The 20,210-nt window shown below is 40.9% G+C and overlaps 2 protein-coding genes across 2 annotated transcripts; both read right to left on the bottom strand.

The window, feature by feature from the left end:
- Positions 1–8,428: 8,428 nt before the first annotated feature.
- Positions 8,429–12,008, bottom strand: LOC134226557 (sarcoplasmic calcium-binding protein). The gene is made up of 4 exons (XM_062707405.1): positions 11,603–12,008; positions 11,101–11,271; positions 9,062–9,229; positions 8,429–8,996 (listed from the first exon to the last, which is right to left on the bottom strand). The coding sequence occupies exons 1-4, from the start codon at positions 11,720–11,722 to the stop codon at positions 8,625–8,627; spliced, it is 831 nt and encodes a 276-aa protein (XP_062563389.1). The 5' UTR covers positions 11,723–12,008; the 3' UTR covers positions 8,429–8,624.
- A 5,735-nt stretch (positions 12,009–17,743) lies between these two features.
- On the bottom strand, positions 17,744–19,139 carry LOC134221489 (uncharacterized). Its single transcript, XM_062700683.1, has 2 exons — positions 18,008–19,139; positions 17,744–17,901 (listed from the first exon to the last, which is right to left on the bottom strand). The coding sequence occupies exons 1-2, from the start codon at positions 19,137–19,139 to the stop codon at positions 17,744–17,746; spliced, it is 1,290 nt and encodes a 429-aa protein (XP_062556667.1).
- Between the last annotated feature and the right edge of the window lie 1,071 nt (positions 19,140–20,210).

Raw genomic sequence — 20,210 nt, 5'->3', positions numbered from 1 at the left:
GATTCATTATGCCTATTATTAATATCAATGACGATTCCATAATGGCAGCCGCAGGTAAACTGAAAACATCGACTTGCGTTGGACCTGATGGCATTCCATCGGTAATATTGAAAAAGTCGATTGGTAGTTTGTTAACCCCGCTGCTTAAGATCTTCAATATGTCGCTCGCTACTGGAGTGTTCCCTTCCTGCTAGAAAAGTGCATTTATGCTTCCTGTGCACAAAAAGGGTGATAGGAGAGAAATCGATAACTACCGTGGAATATCGTTCTTAAGCGCTGTTTCAAAACTCTTCGAGCTCGTTGGGATGGATCGACTACTTTTCCACTGCAGGCGACATCTAAGCATAGACCAGCATGGGTTCATCTCGGGACGCTCAACGACATCAAATCTTTTATGTCTCACCTCCTATGTGACTGACAGTATGCTAGAGCGAGCGCAAACTGATGTGGTGTAATTAGACCTTTCAGCAGCATTCGATAAAGTCAGCCATCAAATCGCTGTTGCAAAGCTTGAGAGGTTTGGAATACAAGGGACACTTTTGAACTGGTTCCAAAGCTACCTAAGCGACCATCAGTCGCAAGTAGTCATAGGTAATTCCACTTCGGCATCGTTTCCCATCACCTCTGGCGTACCGCAAAGCAGCCATCTTGGACCCATTATCTTTCTCCTATATTTCAACGATGTAAACGCAGTAATAGAGGGACCTCGGCTATCCTTCGCTGATGACTTCAAAATCTATTTTAATATACGCTCTGAAGTAGATGCACAGTTTCTACAACGGCAATTGGATGCCTTCGCCGATTGGTGCCAGAAGAATCGTATGACTGTTAATCCTGACAAATGTTCAGTTATTACGTTTTCTCGACTAAAGAATACACAAGTTTATAACTATTTTCTTTCTGGAGTTCAGTTGGAAAGGGTGGACGAAATTATGGACTTGGGGGTAATACTAGACTCCCAGTTAACATTTAAGCAACACGTATCTTTTGCAGTAGATAAGGCTTCCAAATGTCTGGGATTTATCTTTCGGATAACAAAAACGTTTTCGGATATTTATTGCTCAAAGGCACTTTACTGTGCCTTAGTGCGTTCGATACTGGAGTATGGCTCGACTATTTGGAGCCCATTCTACCACAATGGATCAGAGAGAATCGAGTCAGTTCAACGGCGCTTCATTAGATTCGCACTCCGTCGACTACCATGGCAAGATCCACTGCATCTACCAAGTACGAGGACCGTTGCCAAGTACGAGGACCGTTGGATACCCTTGCAAGGCGGAGAGATGTAGCTAGAGCTCTTCTAGTTTCCGACATCCTCCAAAACAGAGTAGATTGCCCGAGCATTCTTGAAAGAGTAGACATTTATGAAGACCTCGAGCAATTCGGAACAATATGATGCTGCGACCACCATCTCATCGTACTAATTATGGAGTGAATAATGCTATTACTGGGTTACAGAGGACATTCAACCGTGTGGCTTCAGAGTTTGACTTTAACGTATCAAGAGACGTGCTTCGAGCTAGATTTTTTACGGTGTGAAGATAGTTTTAGTTTTTGTAATATCAGTTTTTTGTCAATGCACAAACTATCATTGGGGCTTCGAAGCCTGTTGATGTAGAACCACCCAAATAAATAAATAAATAAATAAATGCAAATTCCTGCTAAAACAAGCATTTCATGAGGAAACCACGGTATGGATCCGGAAGATCAAGCTTTCCTCTACCAGATAAGGGAATTAGTTTGGGATGAAAACGCTTGCATTCTCCGGAATCCATGAAGCAATGTTTGTTTACAAAATAAGTTACGCCCAAATCGCAAAGCAGTCCCGATATGTTGTTCAAAATTGGCCTATTCTCACCCCTTACAGGGGGTGACATTGGGCCAAGTACAATAAAGTTCAGCGATGACGATTCAATCGTTCATTTAAAATAATTGCCTATATTACGGCTCTTATCAGCTATGTATGGCAAATCAACCAAAGGCTTGACCTAATCTCACCCCTTTTCAGCGTGCATTGCTCGTTGCAACGAAAAACCAGAACCGCTATATAAATATTCATAAAATTCGATAAAACAACAAAAGATTATCGTAACCAGGATTGAGAATATTCGGCAGCATGAAGGTGATTTTTTTTATATCATTTTTTTATTTTCTTCCTGCTTTGAAATCAACCTCTTATTCCCGGAGAGGCAGAAAAGTAAACAACATAACTCACATCTGTTAAGAAAATTATTTTGAGCTTTTTAGTGGAATGTCTTCACTTGTCATAAGACGAGTTTGTACAATCCCATTGAATTCCACCACTTAATTGTATCTTGACAGATACGTATTTCGACCTCAACAGTAAGGCCGTCTTCAGTGTCTCGTACTTCGAGTCAAGTACGATACACTGAAGACGACCTTACTGTTGAGGTCACTCACAGTCATACGGTAAGGCGCGAACTGAGCAGCCTGTCAGAGCGACTTGTGAGTAGCTGAATGCGAAATTGAATGGTCGGTGTTGGAAATGATTTTTCGGGTGCACCCAGTCGCACTCACCACGGCGGCGATGAAGGCGACCGCAGATTATGCTGAGATCCATGTTTTTCACTGCATTGACTGTGAAATATTTCTACCCTGATCGTAACATGCTAACCAGGTATTCATCAATCTAAAAACTAGTTATGTAATAGATTTGTGGGGCATTACTGACACTATTTTAATACGGGTTCATTCGATCAATAGTTTTACATTCAAATTCCAAGCATTATGGTACGAGCACAATTAGTTCTTGGAATTTGTTTTGTGATTTCCTAGACGTGAATTTTATTATAATTTCGAACCGTTTGAAGTTTTGATCAAAATTCGTAACAGTTTCTGAGCTTTTAGGAAGTGAAACATTTTTTGTTTTTGGCCCAATCTTACCCCGAACGACGGTAGTTGATCTCCATGTGGCCTTGTGGATATTTTTGCGGGGAAAGAAGGTGCTTCGGACTACCATTCCGCAGGAGGCTGCGAGGTTTATGCATCGTTGACCGTTGTCATTCGATACGGTGTGCAGACTATCCGGTCCGATGACCGGTCTATACATTTTCTCCCTGCCTACCTGTGCGTTCATGTCACCGATGACGATTTTGACGTCCCGCAGTAGGCATCCATCGTATGTCTGCTCCAGCTGTGCGTAGAACGCTTCTTTCTCGTCGTCGGGTCTCCCTTCGTGTGGGCAGTGCACGTTGACATGGGCGTAGCCAGAAGGGGGCAGGGGGGGCCGTCGCCCCCCCCTAAATGTTGGAAAGATTGAACGGGTACTGAAATGAATTCGCTTAAACATGTGCACTTTACGATCCAATCATATTCAGAAATAGGTTTTTGAAATTCAAAAGATTCCCAAAAAAAACTTATAAGGGTATCCAGGATCCATACTATATGAAATTTCAAAACAACTCGAAACATTTCGGGCTCAAGAATTCTCCTAGAAATCCTTCTAGAAGCTCCCCTGGGAACTTCTAAATTCCTCCGGAAAGTTATCCACAAATTCCTCTGAAAATCGTTTTAAAATCCTTCTCCTGTATGTAATTTCTCCTTACCTAGAAACCCCCAACTATTTTTTTTTTCGGAAATTCATGTGGAAGTTTCTTGAAGATTTCTTTTCTTCCCTTCAAGTTTTACATCTAGACATTTCTTCGGCTATTCTTCCAGGAAAATCTGCAACACTTCCTTCAGGAATGCATTCTAGAGTTCCTCCAAGAATACATACGGAATTTCCTCCCAAAATTCCACTAGAAGTTTCTTCAGTAATTTATTACAGAAATCCTCCGATTTCGCTCCATAATTTCATCTTCTAATCTATAAGAAACTGCTCCGGGCATTCCTCCAGGAACTCTTCCTGAAATTCCTCCGGGATAGCTTCCAGAACTTTTTCCGGGAATACCTCTATAAATTCAATAGCGAATTCCTCTAGAATTACATTTTGGAATTCTTTCCGCAATTATTTCAGAATTTCCTTCAAGAATTCATCTAGAAATTTCTTTAGGAATTTCTCCAAGAATTCGTCCAAGTATTTCCCCGGAAATTCTTCTCTTACTTCAGGAATTTCTCCGGGATTTTTTCCGCGAAATTGTCCTAAAATTCTTTCCGGACTTCACTCGGAATTTACTCCAGAATTTCATTCGGAAATTAATGTTAGAGTTCCTCCAGGATATATTCCAAGAGTTCTTACAGTAATTTCTTCAGAACAAACAAAGAACAGCAATTCATCTGGGAATACTTTCTGGATTTCATCTGGTAATTCCTGCATTAATTCCTCCTCTGATATTTCTCCAGAAATTCCTTCATGAATTACTCCAATAATTATTTCAGTACTACCTTGTGAGAATTCCTCTGGAAGTGCTTGTGGAAGTTCCTCCGGGAGCTCCCCCAGGAGTTTTTCCAAAAGTTCCTCTAGTAATCTCTCCAGGAACTTCACAGGGGATTCTTTGAGGATATTTGGCAGGAATTTCAAGGAAAATGGGATTTCGGAAGTTCCTCTATAAATTCAACTCCGGGTATTCCATCGGCTGTTCCACTGAAAATTTCTCCGGGAGTTCCACGAGTAGTTCCTCCGGAAATTCATTCAGACTTTTTTTCAGGAGTTCATTAAGGCTTTCTTTGGGAATTTATCTACAAATTCCTTCAGAAGTTCCTCGGAAAATTTCTCTGGGAGCTCCTCCGGGAGGTCCTTCAAGAATTCTTCCAGGAGTTTGTCCTGGAATTCATCCAGAAGTTCTTACGAGAGTTCCTCCAGGATTTCCTCCGGTAGTTCTTCAATAAATTCATCTAGAAGTTCCTCTAGCAGTTCTTCCGAAAATTCCTCTGATACTTTCTGATTCCTACAGAAATTCCTACAGATTCCTACTTTCTAATTCCTACAGAAATTCCTACAGAATTCCTACAGATTCCTACTTTCTATTTCCTACAGAAATTCCTCTGGGAGTTCCTCCGGAAATTACTCCGGGAGTTCCTTCTCATAGGAACTGCCGGTGAAACTCCCGGAGAAATGCTCATAAAAACTGCTGGTGGATCTCCCGGAGAAATTCACGTAGGAACTGCCGGAGGAGCTCCCGTAAGAACTCTCGGAAGAATTTCAGGAGAAACTCCTAGAAGAATTCCTAGAGGACCTCCCAGAAAAACTAGCAGAAGAACTTCGGGAGGAAGCTATTTTTTTGAAGAAAGCCCTAATGATTTCCTGAAAAAGCCTGAATGACTCCTGGAAGAGCTACTGGTGGAACACCCGGAGGAATTTCTGAAGAAACTCCCGGGAGAATTTTCAAATGAACCTCCGGAGGAACTGCCAGTGAATCTACCAGAAGACTTCTCGGAAAAAATCTTGGGGAATTCGTCTTATAGACAAATCTCATCTAGCTGAAACCTTTGTAGGGGTATGCAGCAGGACCATCATCATCATCAGAGGACCTCCCGGAGAATTCCTTGAAGAGCTCCCAGAGAAATTCTCGGAGGAGCTTCTAGAGGAATTTCTGTATAATTCCCGGAGGAAATTCTGGAGAAATTCCCGGAAGAATTTTCAGAGAGCCCCCGTAGGAACTGCTGATAGAACTACCGGAATAATTCTCGGAGGAAATCCTGGAGGAACTCTTGGAGGATCTGCCGGTTGAACTCCTGGAAGAATTCCCGGAGGAACTCCCGGAGGAATTTTCGAAGAAACTCCTGCAGGATGTCCAGTGGAAATCTTGAAGTTTCCACCGGAATTCTTTCTGGATTTCTTTGGGAATTAATCTTAATCCAAAAATTCTATTGTTGATTTTATTTTCGGTATAATTTCTGTATACATTTTCCGTGGAATTCCTGGAGAAATTCTTTGAAATTTTCACAAGAAATTATTCGAAACTTTCACGGAGAAGGAATTTACACAGGAAGTTCGAAGATTTTTCGCGAAATTCTCAGGAATGTTTATTGGCAATTCGGCGGAATTTCCACGGAATATTCTTAGGAATTCCACGGTGCAATTTTTCAGATTTTTTTTATGAGAAACAGCACGAAAGAATTCTGAAGAATTTCCCGGTCCCGGTCGATTCCCGGCGAAATTGATGGTGGAATTCCTGAAGACATTGCCGAAGAAATTGCTGGAGGCATTCCTGAAGAATCCGGGCGTGAATGCGTCACGTTTATTGGCATTACGTTTTAGTACAAAACGCTGACTTCAACGCTGACGCGCAATGCGCTGTTGAGATTCAGCCTTTACTGGTGGTTGTGGATTTGGTTTCAAAGTGTTTGGAGCTTAGAAGGAAAAAGTACCAAGCACTAATATTCATGTGTTTTTTATAAAACTACTATACAATTACGACTCAGAAGACCTTAAAAATTTGCCCCCCCCCCTAATCGAAATCCTGGCTACGCCCATGCGGCATTAGAACTCACTTTTTGAATTAAATCCCTTAATTTATGACACTTTGAAAAAGGCCAAAAAAAACTTTCGTGTTGTTTTTCTTGTACAAAAAATTTATTTGTTTCTAGTTCAAACTAGAGATGCCCATCCGGTTTGATATTGAGCACAAAACATCATGCTATTATAGCAAATAAATGACGGTTGACAGAATGACAGCATCTCTTATCTGTCAAAAGATACATAGGGGTGCCCATAACCGAACGGTGTCCACAACCGAACTTCCTCCCCTACTAAATTGAAAAGCAGGACAAGTTCCAGTTGGAATGTAGAGCTGTAGAAGAAGAAGAATTCAAGTAAGCTGTTAATTCTACCACTAGGCACTATCAATATTCTGGTAGCATTAACAATGTTCTACAATTTTATTCAACATGCGTTAGTTGTCCCAACCTAATTAGTAATATAAAATAAGATTAAGTTGGTTATACAACAAAGCCAAAAATCGGCCATCTTGGAAACCACGTGTTTTTTATAGTGATTTTTCAAGAGCACGAATTGAGAGAACCACATTGCCCACGGGGATGAAACATTCGTAGATCGTTTGCTTACTTATGCTAAACAATCGACTTTAATATCAGAATTGTGCGAGAATTATTACGCTAGATTTGATCTTTTGATATTAGGAGTAGACAACCGTGTGGTGAATTCAAAATTCACCACATGGCTTGATTGTATAATCACCTTAAGCCTACAATAAATTTCGAAACGAAATATTAAGGCTCTGTCTCATTTGGAGAATTAAACTGAAATTAAACTTAAAAGTGACATTTCAATAATTATCGAATAACCCTGCTCGCAGAGCATGATTACTTTTGACAGATATCGAATCATTTTGCATCGATGTCTTATTGGAATTGCTGGGTAGCACCAGCCATTCTTATAACCGGGTTATTTGTTAATTTTCGAACTGTCACTTTTAAGTTTAATTCTCCAAATGAGACAGACCCTAAGAACCTCAGGAATATAAATTTGAGCTACCCTGTAATTTTCTTCGTGACGCCATCTATTATTCAGCGTGGAGAAGCTTGCTGGGAAAAGTTTCACGCAAGCTTTACCATGGTATGAAATGTGGTCTTTTCCACACCACATGAGACAATATTTGTTACACAAGTTCGGCAAAGCTCGCTCGCTTACACCCATGTGTAAATGATGAACATTTCGTAAGATTCAATTTAGGTATATGAATTATTTGTTTTTTGTTTGCAATAATTTCAATCGCTTTTACTAACATACGTGCTAACTGCCTTAAATATCATAAACATAAGAAACGATCCAATTTCTTTCTGTTCTTTCTTTCCAAGTGTAGGGGAACTTTTCCGTTTTCCATCTCACTGTACATATATTCATCTCATCGCCAAACAAAGAAATACAGCACCAATCTCGTCGCTTCTTTTTGCTTACACGGGTGCTCACTTGTGAAAAAAAAAAACATAAAAATAAGAAACAAACCAAATTCCTTTTCATTGCTTTGTTTTTGATGGGATGGAAATAGGAGCTATGAGATGAAGTGCCGAACCGTTCCCCTAAATGTGAGCGCTATGAGATAAATTGGAGACGCTATTTTCTTCATTTTGATTTTTTTTTAATTTGTTCAGAAATTTGACGTTTTGTTACGGATTCATTTATGGTTTAACGACACTTTTTGATTGAATGTTGGCGCACTCAATGAAGTCCGATCCGAATCATAAAACGTACTCTCCATTTAATAAACGATTTTTTTTTATTAACATGAATTACGATTAGTTGTTTAAGAGCAATTAATAGCATCTAAGTAATGCTCCAAACATTTATAATGACAATTTATTTCGCTTAAAAAACTTGTTAACGTTTTTTAGGTTAAGATGAAAGATACGGAAAATATGTAAAAATAAATATTTTTATCTATAATTGAATTCAAAAACTTCAGTATAGAAAATATTAAATATTATTTCATTACAAGTCGATGTCCCACAAAACAAGATTATTAGTACAGTTTTTCGGTATATCTATAGTATATAAGAAACCCATGAATAATTTTTATCAAAGACTTTATTCTACCATGTTATTGATTTTGATTATCACAAATCGAACAACTCCTTACCCTAAAATATATTCAGTATATGTTTAGCACTATGAAAAGACTGCTTATTAAACTCTTACTGTCTACTTGCTCCCACATTTCGACCCGCATTTCAATCTTCTGCTAGAGCCATCCATTATCGTTCGGTCAATGCTCCACCAGGGGTCCCCAGAAGAGTCGCGAAGCGTTGTCCTCCCGCTCGGTGAGGAAAAAGTCTCGTCCCAGCTTCAGGAACTCGTCCAACGTTACCTGCCCGTCGCCGTTCTTGTCGATTACGGCAAACGACACGGCGGCATCCTCCTCTGTGAGACCCAAACAGCGGAAGAACAGTTTGAACTCGTTCAGCGAAATCGATCCCGAGTGGTCCTTGTCAACCGCCCGGTACAGATACGGCAGAAACCGATGCACCTTCTTGCGCAGGTCCTTATCGTTGACCACGTGATGCATGTCGACCAGATACTGCTCCACCGTGACCAGATTGTACGGCGTGATTTCGCCCCACTGTTGGATCCATGTGGCCTGGAATGGGGTCATTACATCTGAATGAAAGTGAATTCTACGTAATAAAAATGTGCAGAACAAACCTTCATGATGTCACGGAACTCTTCCTTCTCTGCTGTGTTCAAGTGACCCCGGGTAGCGAAATTTTCCGTCAGCAGCATAAAGTCATCGTGGGAAATGACGCCGTCATTGTTGACGTCCAACACGCCATGCAGTGTGCGCATTTTTCGTCGCCAGAAGTCGGTGTTGCCCTGGAAGGGTTAAGGAGGAGATTTTTATAAAATCTGTTGTGGGTAGTATTTTTAGGCGGAATTCATGAGAGAATAAATTGTTTTCTAATGGCGGTTGTCAAGGAAGACCCGAGCCGAAGGTTTAATACCCGAGCAAGTTTTAAATTTTAGGATTCCAACAGCTTAAAATGTATATGACTGAACTAGAAAAGCTGTAAAAGGTAAAATCTGGAATTTGTTGCTGGAAGTCAATTGACGCGTCTGGAGTATGAGAACTGAAGATACAGTGTCAAGCAATTCTTGAAAGTGCCAGTGTCTCAGAAGTGCTTACCGAAGTTTTGCCGGAAGTAGCAGCCAGAAGGCGAGGTGCATAGCAAGCAAGGTGGATCGATCAGGTGAAAGACGATTTGCGTACTTGGATGCCAGGCATGGATCGATCTGAATAGTGATTACTTTCATATACTGCAGTACTGCAAATGCCACTCCGACCTTGTCCTGAGTAAATAATAACAGCTGAGAGGACCAAGTTTCAGTTGAAGGATCGCAAAGGAAAAGCTACCATTGCAAGCTGCCTGACGGAAACTGCTTGATGGTAGTTCAAGAGCAGACAACGACGGATCAAATTTACGAAAGTTTGGAGTCAACTTATGCTAAGAAGTCGGTTGCCAGTCAAATACTAATCCGACAACAGTAGGCAAGGCTACGCATGAAAAATACGAGTTCGACGAATTGGTGAAAAACGGAAACGACTGTTAGGCAGGCAGATCAGGTGTCGCAGATTTACTTAACGTGGCCACTTGTCAGATTTGAATGACCCGTTCGTGACGGCTTTGAAGAATGTGACTGAGAATAATTAACGCTGCACCTGATTGCTGGCTGAGGATCATAAGATCCTGCGAAAAAGCTCGGTAAAACCAGAAATGACATTTTCAACTCCTAAAACGATCGAGGGAAATTGATTCCGATCGTCAAAGAATTTTTCTTACACCAGCTTTTAAAGATTTGTACATATACAACACAAGGTTTTGAGAAAGACTTAGCGCTAATTTACATAAGCAGAAAGCCTTAAAAGTGTAGAAGAATATTTCAACCTGATATGTCAACCTTTCAAATTAATGATTGATTATTCTATTTCTTTAATTTCTGTTGCATACCAGTTGGAAATAATAATATTATAGACAGTCAAACTCAAAGTCTTTTCATTTCATTCTTCATTCAGCGAGATTTACTTGGCATTCAGTCGCCGGACTGATAACCTCGCTGCAAAATTTAATCCAAGCACTTTCAACGATCGCCCATTTGGTACGATTCCCATTATATAGTCGAATGCAAATGTCGACGCACGGTTTCAATCGCCTTCTCTATTCCAGGCAGCCGAACGAACGTGTTCCGCTGCCCGTTTTTAGGGGTTCGGGAGGAGTTTATTTGTGTTGGTGCTACTTCGTTATTATTTATTCCTGTCCATAGGCTTTATTTGTTTGTTAATAGAAAGTTCACTCACAAGTGTGTGTTGCCGGCTGTTTATGTTATTATCAGTCCCTACTTCTTATTCTAAACACCTACACAGATGTTTTTTCGCATTTATATTTTTATTGCTTTACTGTTTCAACGTAATAAAAAATAGCTATGCTGATGGTTGGTGAATTTTAAGAAAATAGCACATGTTAGTTGTTGTCATTTGAAAGCGCGTTTGATTCAAATTTTTATCGTCTCCAGCGATCTACGCTTATGTAGACTATCCGAGTTCATTTACCACTATTACGTAACAGTATTTGTAGGCTCGTCTATCCGTGTGGTTCTTGTTTCGGCTAAGCAAACCAAAAACAAAAATCAAGGCCGACTTCTTAACTTTCAACAAAAAAAATGTATCAAATCGCTCAATCGTAACTTACCCTCTCCCGATGATGGCCATGCTTCTTGTTATGAGTCTCTCGTTCCCCGTCTGAGTCTGAATCGGAATCACTCTCGTATGCTCGTTCTGGACGGCTAGCTTTTTTGGAGTACTTCCGTACATTGGTAGACAATAAAGTGGACAACGGTTGTCCTACGCTAGTATGTTCGATCTGAAAGCATTACAAAACGATGTTATAAATCTGTTACAACACATGCGCTCTTACGCATATTTGTATTATTGCAACAAAAAGGTGTGGACATTGATGCTTGGATTGCTCATCTACATATTTGAACGAAAACATGTTTATGAAGTTTCTGATCCGTCTATCTCACTTCACTTGTTCGAGAGGTTATTCGATCTGGTATTCAGACGTGAGACAAATCTATCAGATTGGGAACAAGTTTACAGCTTAATGAAATAAAGCAATCCTCAATCAAGTTTTACATTTTATGTTGGTATTTCGTTTCAAGAATCAGACACTTTGAACATCTTTCACCAACCTTTTGTGGGTGGGAGATTAAAGAAGCATTGGTTCCGTTGATCGTTGTAAGCGCTGCAAAATTTCGCTCCAGCAACGGGATCGACGAGCGAGCACAGTTTCTCAATAGAGCGAAGGCCATCTTGGATGGTTTCGATTTCAATTTTCAACCAACGCAATTCCTTTCAGTGAATTCGGTCACGATATTTTCACGAACAACTTAATAACACTCAAACTAACAAAAAATCACCCTTTAAATTACGCAAAAAATACTGAAATCTGAATGACAATCTTGAAACAAATCAGCTATCGTCCGAGTTCGAATAAAACTGTTGTGGTCGCACACGCTGCAGAACTGGAAATGACGAATTTCAAATTCGAATCCGACCCACTGATCCTCGCCACTGCTGCTGCTGCTATCGTCTTGTGTATGTTTCAGTGCTGGTGTCGCATACGCAACGAGCACTTCACTCCTGCAGGCGCGCAAGCACCAACAGCAACAAACGACTTCACTCGGTTACCCGCTTCCCGTCTATGGTTTTCCTACTGTCTACACACGCACATATGTAGGTAAAGACCCTATCTTCTATGTTTTGTCTGCGCTTTGTTTTGGTGCCCGGAGTCATCTCTTTTGGATTCAATTTTCGATGAGTGATTCTCAAATAATGTTTAAGAATGTTTTCATGATTCATATACATTTGTTTCAAAAGTTATAGTAGCATTTGACAATCAATGGTTATTTACATTTTAGTACGCGAATACTGTTAAATATTTACAAGTCACATTTCATCTGAAACCAATAATTTATAGTTTGAGAGCCTTTCACATATTACAACACGAATTTTCATCCTAAATGTGGAGAGCTTCAACTTCTATTTTTCAATTTAATGGATTCCTTGAACAACCGTCTCATAAAATAATATTTTCGTCCTATGATTTTTGGTAAATATGGATCGATTATCTCGAGGTGTGGTGCATCCATGAACTTAATTCAGTATAAGTGCATCATCACTAGAATAAAAAGCCCCTTTTGAATCAAAATCTGACCATTTTACAGAAATTTTGGTTTATGACATTAAATATGTACAACTATTATATCAACCAAAACTGTCGTTCAAGTGATAGGTAAACAGCTCAATAACGTGCTATTTTTAACTTTGACCTTAGTTTGATAAGGGCTTTCAGAGATTGGAGATATCACGTAGTTTCAGTCAATCTGTGTAAGTACCTTTTTATACACAACGGTGATGAGAAGTGAATGGTACAGAAACAGTTTTTTTAACTTTATTTTCGTGATTTTTTAAACAGAAAGAGTGACATTTTGATGAAATTGGAATTGTGACCACCCAGAACATACGTGAGGCCAGTATATCAGGAATAGAAAAGTTTGTGAATACTTTTATTATTAACTAGCGAAAGAGACCCAGCTTTGCCCGGGTGTTGCAAATGTCACAATGAACTATTTGCAGCGCCGCACTCTAGATCAATTTTCGCGCGTTTGTTATGTTTTCCTCAACAGCTGGCCCAAAATTGTATTCAGATGATTTTTTACATTTCCCCGTTAAATTCACCAATTTTTTTTGTAGATACAAACCTTGCGGATCCCAACACGAATTAATTAGGCAAAACAATTTGCATATTGGTCAACCTGTTCGCGAGTTAAATCGTCAGGAAGGAAACCTCAACTCATTTTTATTATATAGACTAGCAGACCCGACGAACTTCGTTTCGCCTAAAATTGATTTATTATCTACTTAGCTCTCGAGTTATGTAGAAATTTATGTTTCATTTGTATGGAGCCCCTGTTGAACCTCGGAGTGGTTCTCCCTCTACGGGTGGATATTCTGGTGGACTGTATGTATCCTTTCCTTTATTTGGAGCTACCGATGGGTAACGGTTTGGTGGGTTTTCTTCCGATCGGATGGGGTTTGAAAACTTTATTGCACAACACGACACATTACAGTTTATTTTACAACACTTTTATTACATTACACTAGACTGTCTAACATTTAATTTTCAATTTTTACACTACATTCACTACATTTATTAACTTAATATAATAACAAAGTATTGGTCCCTGACCGGCTATCGCAATGGCTATCTTGTTTCTGATTTTATTCACTCAAAAGTGTATTTCACGCCGCCTTCCACGCTATTCGTAAGTCGCCTGTCGTGGTGCTCGGTTGAGGGGGTAGCGAATAGTAATTTTTGGAGTTGTACAACTAAACACGGAGGAGAAACTATTTAGTTTGAAACAACCAAATTGTTGGTTGTCTATCAAACTACAAATTTAGTTGTTTCTATATTTAAATTTGTTGTTTCAACCTAACAAATTTGTTTGAAGCTAAACGTTTTTGTTGGTTGTTCCTACCTAGTTGTTTTGCTTTACAACAACATTACATATAGTTGTTCCAAACTAATATTTTGTATTGTTTCGACCAAAACTTGTGTTTGTATGAACCATAAATCAGGTTGTTCGCCGCGTATGCCTATACGTATAACAAACCATTATGTTAGGTTGATTCAACCAGAACGAAGATTTATATCAAATTTGGTTTTGTTTATTTTCAAAACAAACTATAAGTTGCCACCATTAGCTTTTAAAAAAGGCAGTCCAGATCACAATTCTTGCGTGATTATTTTGATTAATTTTAAAAACTTTAACTGTTTCTTATAAGAAGTTCTTTAAATGGGTAAGTCAATATTTTTGCTGCTGTATTTTACCGTAGAATCTCAATTGAGCATCTCTTAAATTTCAGCCATCTTCGTGCGTAGAGGTAAACGAATGTAGTGATAAGTCATCAATCTTACGATTGAGGCGGCCTTTTTAGGAGCCATCATTTTATTCCAAAAAAAAGTGGAAGTTTCTGAGTGAGAACAGGTAAGCATTAATTAATACTTTGATAATGCCGTACATCAATATGCCTTATGTATCTGTTTCAGTCAAAGTCGATTATAAAGCAGCCCGATGACGAATAATCAATTTTCGCAACATACAGTGGAATTCATCCAAGCGCCGCAAAACTATTTACAAATGGAATGTTTTATTTTAAAAAATATACGAATATTAATGCGATCTACATCTGTTTACATTTGGTTTACTTCAAAATAAATATGGAAAAAACAAACTGCTTGAAGAGAAAGGGTGGAGGGTATGCTAAAAATAACAAACTATGTGGTTAATTCAAACAACAATTGAGTGTTGTTCCAAACTAATTCTTATTAGTTTCAAGCTAAACTTTTTGTTTGATTTTACCAATATTTTAGTTTACTTGATGACCTGTCAAAATGAAACAACCAACAAAATAGCAAATTCAAACAAATTTTGGTTGAATCTACCAATATATAGGAAAAATAACTACCTATCATTCTAGTTTGTTTCAATCTTCACATGAGGTCAAATCAAACTAAAATTTTGGTTGGACCTAAATCAACCTAAACATTAGGTTGAAATCAACTAAATTATGGTTGTGTTTACCAAAGTTTTTTCTCCGTGAACATACTCCCCCACCCTGAAATTACGGAATTCCTGAAAAGAAAAGAACAGACCTCTACGAACACAGAATGGATGATCGATCTACTAGCTCTGGCTTCATTCATCTAAGATTTCGCTGTGGCTTGACAGCCTACTGCCTACTCACGCTGCACGCAGCATAACTTACTTTTTCTTCATAAATCTTCTAGTCTCCGCTGCGCAGTATGCGATGGATTGCGATGTTTGGGTTGGCCGGTATTCCTACTCCATCTTCAGTCACGGGATCCTTCTCATAATCTATAGTTTCCATTTATTCTTAAGCATCCATGGAATCCAATTGGGTAGTCTCGGCCTAGTTTCCTTTCACCTTGTCAAACAACCGCACTATTGAGCGTGGAACTGTTTCCGTATCGTGAGTGCTCCGTATAATCCAAAGGTCTCCACGGATGGATCTTGATCCAGCTGAAGTCTTTCCTTCATCTCTCTCTCCAACGCTGGATTCTTTCTCGGATTACGCTTCTCTTCGTTTTCACCTTCTTATGTTCCATCAAAACGTCGTCTGTGACGGCAATAGTCGCCACGGAAAACCCATGCTATCCGTCCGACCGGGTTACTGTACCCAGCAACGCACCCTGAACTGCCACGCATGAACATGCCTTACAGAACGCATCGAAAATCACGGGATCTTGGTGATTGTGCTGCTCTTCCCAGCAACGGAATGGCGCTGTAAATAGCACCTAGGGCAGGTAGGTTTGGCACATACACCCTGCGCATGTGTCCTAACTCCAGGAATTTCGCCATGAACCTCTCTTGATACACTTGCGACCGCGTTTCCTGAAGCAAACTTTCTGTTATTCTCCGAGGACGTCGGAACGCAATACCGCTTGATTCGCCTATTATACTTTGGAAGGAAAACCCTACTCAGTTGTTCTCTATCTGTCGTGATCGACGCACGCGATTGCAGATAGCTCTGCAGAATTATATTCGCTCGGACGTTTTGGAGTTATTGTTAGTGCACTAGCATTGTTCTTTGTTCGCGCGCTTGGTCGTCTGGATTTGTTTGCAAAGATATCCAAACAGCAACGGCACGATATGATGGAAATCATCAATACCGTGCAATTTTGCTTTCCTGCCAATTCTCCGCGCCCGTCGTGGAGCGAAATTGCAAATTTTGTCAAACAATTGGATGGTGATGTTGCATACGTCGAAACAGTGTATAAAATGACGGAGAACCGAAGTATTTGTATAAAGTACAAAACGAAGGAGGCAATGACGGAGTCAATAGTCAAAAACGCGCCAACCAAAAATTTCGTATACGCTGACGGAAAATCGATTGAAGTGTGTATGACGGTTGCAGGGCAAACTATGTCCGGGTGTTTGATCTCCACCCGGAAATCACTGACAAAGAACTGTCCTCGGTCTTTGGAAAATATGGAAAAGTGGATCGAATCGTGCGTGAAAAGTTCCTTGCAGGCTTGGGGTCTCGATCACGTGTACACGGGCGTGAGGGTGTATATATCGACCTTGAAGATGATATTCCTTCATCGATTGTGATATGCAACAGGAAAGGAAAGGTTTTATATGATGGTTAGTCCAAGTCACAAGTGCTTCGTGTGTCAATCGGAAGGACACCGGAAGAATTCCTGTCCAGAAAGATTGAATCGGAGTCAGCAGAAATCATATGCAGGAATAGTTAGAAACCTGGATCAACATCAGAAGCCGGATCCAATAGTTGATGAAATTATTGAATGCGTGGAAGAAGAAATACTCGAGGAGGAGCCTGAACTGGACCTGGAAAATCAGACACCGGAACAACAACATGCGAGAATCGATGACGAGGCTATTTATCGTACATGCGGTATTCCGAATGCTACCCAGTTGGTAACCGAATTCAACGCTGCTATGCAGGAACAAACTCGGAAGTTAGTGGCGAGCCAGCGTCGGGCACAATTTGCTAAATCTGGATCGACGGAGCATCATCTCCCAAGGAAAAGCTCTCGCAAAAGTAAAAAATAAATGATTTTTTTATGTTTTACCATGTAACAATATGAAAGAAATATCGGCTCCGTGAAGTTTTTTTTATAAAGCGCCTGAGCCTATTAAATAAACCAGTTTAAAAAAAAAGGAAAACCCTACTGCAGTGCGCCCCGCACTCTGCTCCAGTAACTGCCATGTTGCTAGAAACTTTCGAATTTGGACGATCAGTAATCAACTGACCGGACACCACCCAGCCGAATACTGATTCCGTTAACGTGGGAAGACCGTTCCCCAGATCCATTTCATTGCCGGTCTTGAAGAACGCGAAGAAATGCTGGATTCCGAGGACCAAGTCCACCGCCTTGGAATTGAAAAATGCTGGATCCGCCAGCTGCACGCCTTGCTGAAGCTCCCAGCATGCCCCTTGGATGTTTGTCGTTGGAAGATCTGCCGTAACCTTTGGCAGAACGAGGAATTCCATTTCACGAGAAAACTCGGAAACTCGTGATTTGATCGTTGCCACAGCTTTGTGTTTGATCCGCGTATTAGACTGTCCTATACCCAGGACGGATACATCCGAACGCCTTCGCTGGATGTTTAAACGTTGGCACAACTTCTCGGTCATGAAGTTGCATTCGGACCCAGAGTCCAGCAAGGCCCGGGCAGGGAAACGGATACCTGTATCATCTTCCACTTAAACCACTGCTGTAGCTAGCAGCACTGACGAAGAACGTTGGAGCGCCGTATTGGATGAGACGGATTCTCGGACTGCGGAGGTACTTGGACTGGTATTTCGCTGCGCCGTACTTGCGGTTTTTGATTCAGCATGTACCGGAGAATGCGGTGGGCTATCTTCAGTTGCATCGGCCCTGTCCGATCGAAAACAAATCATTGTATGATACTTCGAATTGAATTTCCTGCAAACGAACTGAGAGACGCACTCGGAAGCTTGATGTCCACAACGAAAGCAATTACGGCACAGCGAATGATTGCGAAGCAGTTTTTCTCGACCTGACACAGAGAGACCCTGGAATGTTGGACATTGATACAGCGGATGGGGTTCTGAACAAGCCACGCATCGATAACCAGATGTTTGAACCGCGCTATAACTTGTTCGTGGAACTACGAACTTCTTATTCGACATGCCAGCCGACTCTCCCTTGAGATCAGCAGGTTTCGAAGGTAGCAAACCTAGCACTCGAACCCGTTTTTGAAGGAACTCCGTTAGATCCTTAATAGAATCCTGTTCCTTGGAAGCCGAATACTCTTCCCATGCTCGACGTGTGACCGGGTCTAGGCGGGATCCTAGGATATCCAGCAACAACAAATCCTTGTAGTCCTGGGGTTGAATAAGCTGATCCAAGTTTTGGACGATCCGCTCAAAGCCTTCCAGCAAGGACTGAAGCTCCGAGGCTGACTCCTTAGCCAACACTGGTAGTTTGGTCAAAGCTTGGACTTGCCGACGCCTAAGCAGCTTGCTGTCGTTGTACCGTTTCGTCAAGGTGTCCCACGCCACCTGATAGTTCGCCTTAGTGATGGACAACGGATCTATGAGAGCCCTGGCTTCACCTGTGAGACATCCCTTCAAATAATGGAATTTCTCGACGTCCGGAAGATCGGCCTTCCAGTGGATCAACGAGGTGTACAAATCCCGGAAACTCAGCCACTCGTCGATATTGCCACTGAAGGTTTGTAGCTGAATTTGTGGAAGGCGAACATGTTCCAACGTAGGCTGCGACTGCGATGCATCCAAAGCACGCGACTGGTTCAATGTGGCATCTTCCAGCTCCTTAGCCTTCTCCAATAATGACGTCTTCACCAAAAAATACCGCTGCACAAACTTTGCCCTAATTTTACTACATTCCTCTTCCTCTTCCTCTTCACTGTAATCGTCATGCGATTCTACCTCGATTATAGCCTCACTAATCGTTTCCCATAGCTCCTCTAACTTATCAACCCTGATTGACACCTGAATTGCTGTGGTTTGATCATCCATGGACTGGGAAAACTTGAGAATATCCTCAAACATGTACAGGTAAGAGTTGAGTCGCGTCTGCAACGATCGTAAAGTTTGCTCCTTCTTCGTCGTGGTCGTCTTCGGTGGCATCTTGCGGCAGGTGTATTCCAGGAAACGATTAAAATAAAAACAGTTGTAGTTTTCCGTATTCCCGTCTAGCTTCGGCTGACCTTCACAAAAAATATCTGCACCACTCTACAAGTATGTACGGCTGCAATCAATAAACGGGTGGCTCGGTTCACGCGCATGCAATCTCGTTCAAAAGTTGTCCGCACCAGAATCGTAGTGAGAAAAAACGTTTATGTAGTAAACAATAGGATCCTACGCCTCGGCAAGGCATATACTGTCTTAAACTGACCTGACAGACCAATTTATGGTACTAATTTCCAAATAACAGAGTGCCGGCTATTCACGGTAATCACAACTATTCCTCCTCAATGTGTAGAACGTGCACGAATGCTTCGGTCGGCCTCATTAACACGTCCCACAAAATTGAAATTTTCCAATCGATCTGCCAGTGCGTATGTAACATGAATCATGCATCATCCGTGTTCAAAAGAGGATGAAAAATGGCAAATGTAATATCCAAAACGTCTAGCATCGACTGGTCATATACTATAGTGCGATAAGTGTTCTATTTCACTAACCTGGACAACTAATAAAGTTGATTGATGACCAGTGATGCTGTACCATACATCGACACTCGGACGTGATGAGTCCGAGTCCATCACCATCAGGATGATGATGTGAATGTGGATGGGATAACGCAAATCCAATAGGAATTCGTTAACGTCCTGGTGATGATCGCTTGGATGCCGACGGTAGTTGAACAGCGCAATACACCCGGTTCTTTTTTTACACGGGTGAGTTTTAGTCGATTACGACCTTTAGCGTTGTAAACACACAGAGCAAACAGCTGATCGAAACGAACGAACGTCGCACTGCGGCAGGCTTGTGGATGGTTTCCAACGACGCAGATAGGCTGCTATACTGCTGTTCGTGATGAATTATCGCAGCGATAGCAGTAGTTTGTTTTGATTCCTCTCCGTTTTGATTCCTCCTCAGTGCAGTGATTTGGAAATAAAAATAGTGGATGTGAAGATTGTCCGTGAAACCTAGCCAAGGCTGGACATATATTCGTGTAATTAATTACCTGGACGA

The sequence above is a fragment of the Armigeres subalbatus genome, chromosome 3 (genome assembly GCF_024139115.2).
Source record: "Armigeres subalbatus isolate Guangzhou_Male chromosome 3, GZ_Asu_2, whole genome shotgun sequence".
NCBI lineage: Eukaryota > Metazoa > Arthropoda > Insecta > Diptera > Culicidae > Armigeres > Armigeres subalbatus.
This window is presented reverse-complemented; position numbering and strand designations above follow the sequence as displayed.